Below are 375 nucleotides of genomic sequence, written 5' to 3' on the forward strand. Positions count from 1 at the left end.
ATTAACACATGCTTATATGACAGTTGATGCATATATGCTTAGGTCGACAAATAAACACTAATTCACAGGGCAAATGACGATGACCACTTACCATTATAGCCTTGTATACTAGTTTGTGGAGCCCGGGGTGATCCAGACCCCAAGCGTCTGGGTTAAAGAGGCCTTCCGTGGCTTGGAATCGTCCAAAGTCGAGAGAGATGTTGCTGAAAATAAAGCAGAAGTTAGTTTTTGACTGAGGCTGAAGTGTGAATGAATTATAATCAATCTACGTTTAAAAATAAACCCCAAAAAGTGAGTTACAATTTTTTGTTCCCGGTGTTACTTTAATCATACACATCAACACAGACGCATGTATATCAAACATGAGATATAAAA

The 375-nt window shown here is 38.4% G+C and overlaps 1 protein-coding gene across 1 annotated transcript in view; it reads right to left on the minus strand.

The window, feature by feature from the left end:
• The window catches only part of LOC119589185, a gene marked incomplete at its 5' end in the record, with an annotated part of 121836 nt that overhangs the window by 1267 nt on the left and 120194 nt on the right, over positions 1–375 (minus strand). The window contains 1 exon segment of the mRNA XM_037937781.1: positions 93–203. Within this exon segment, the coding sequence (XP_037793709.1) occupies positions 93–203 (111 nt within the window).

This window comes from Penaeus monodon, chromosome 25 (genome assembly GCF_015228065.2).
Source record: "Penaeus monodon isolate SGIC_2016 chromosome 25, NSTDA_Pmon_1, whole genome shotgun sequence".
Classification (NCBI taxonomy): domain Eukaryota; kingdom Metazoa; phylum Arthropoda; class Malacostraca; order Decapoda; family Penaeidae; genus Penaeus; species Penaeus monodon.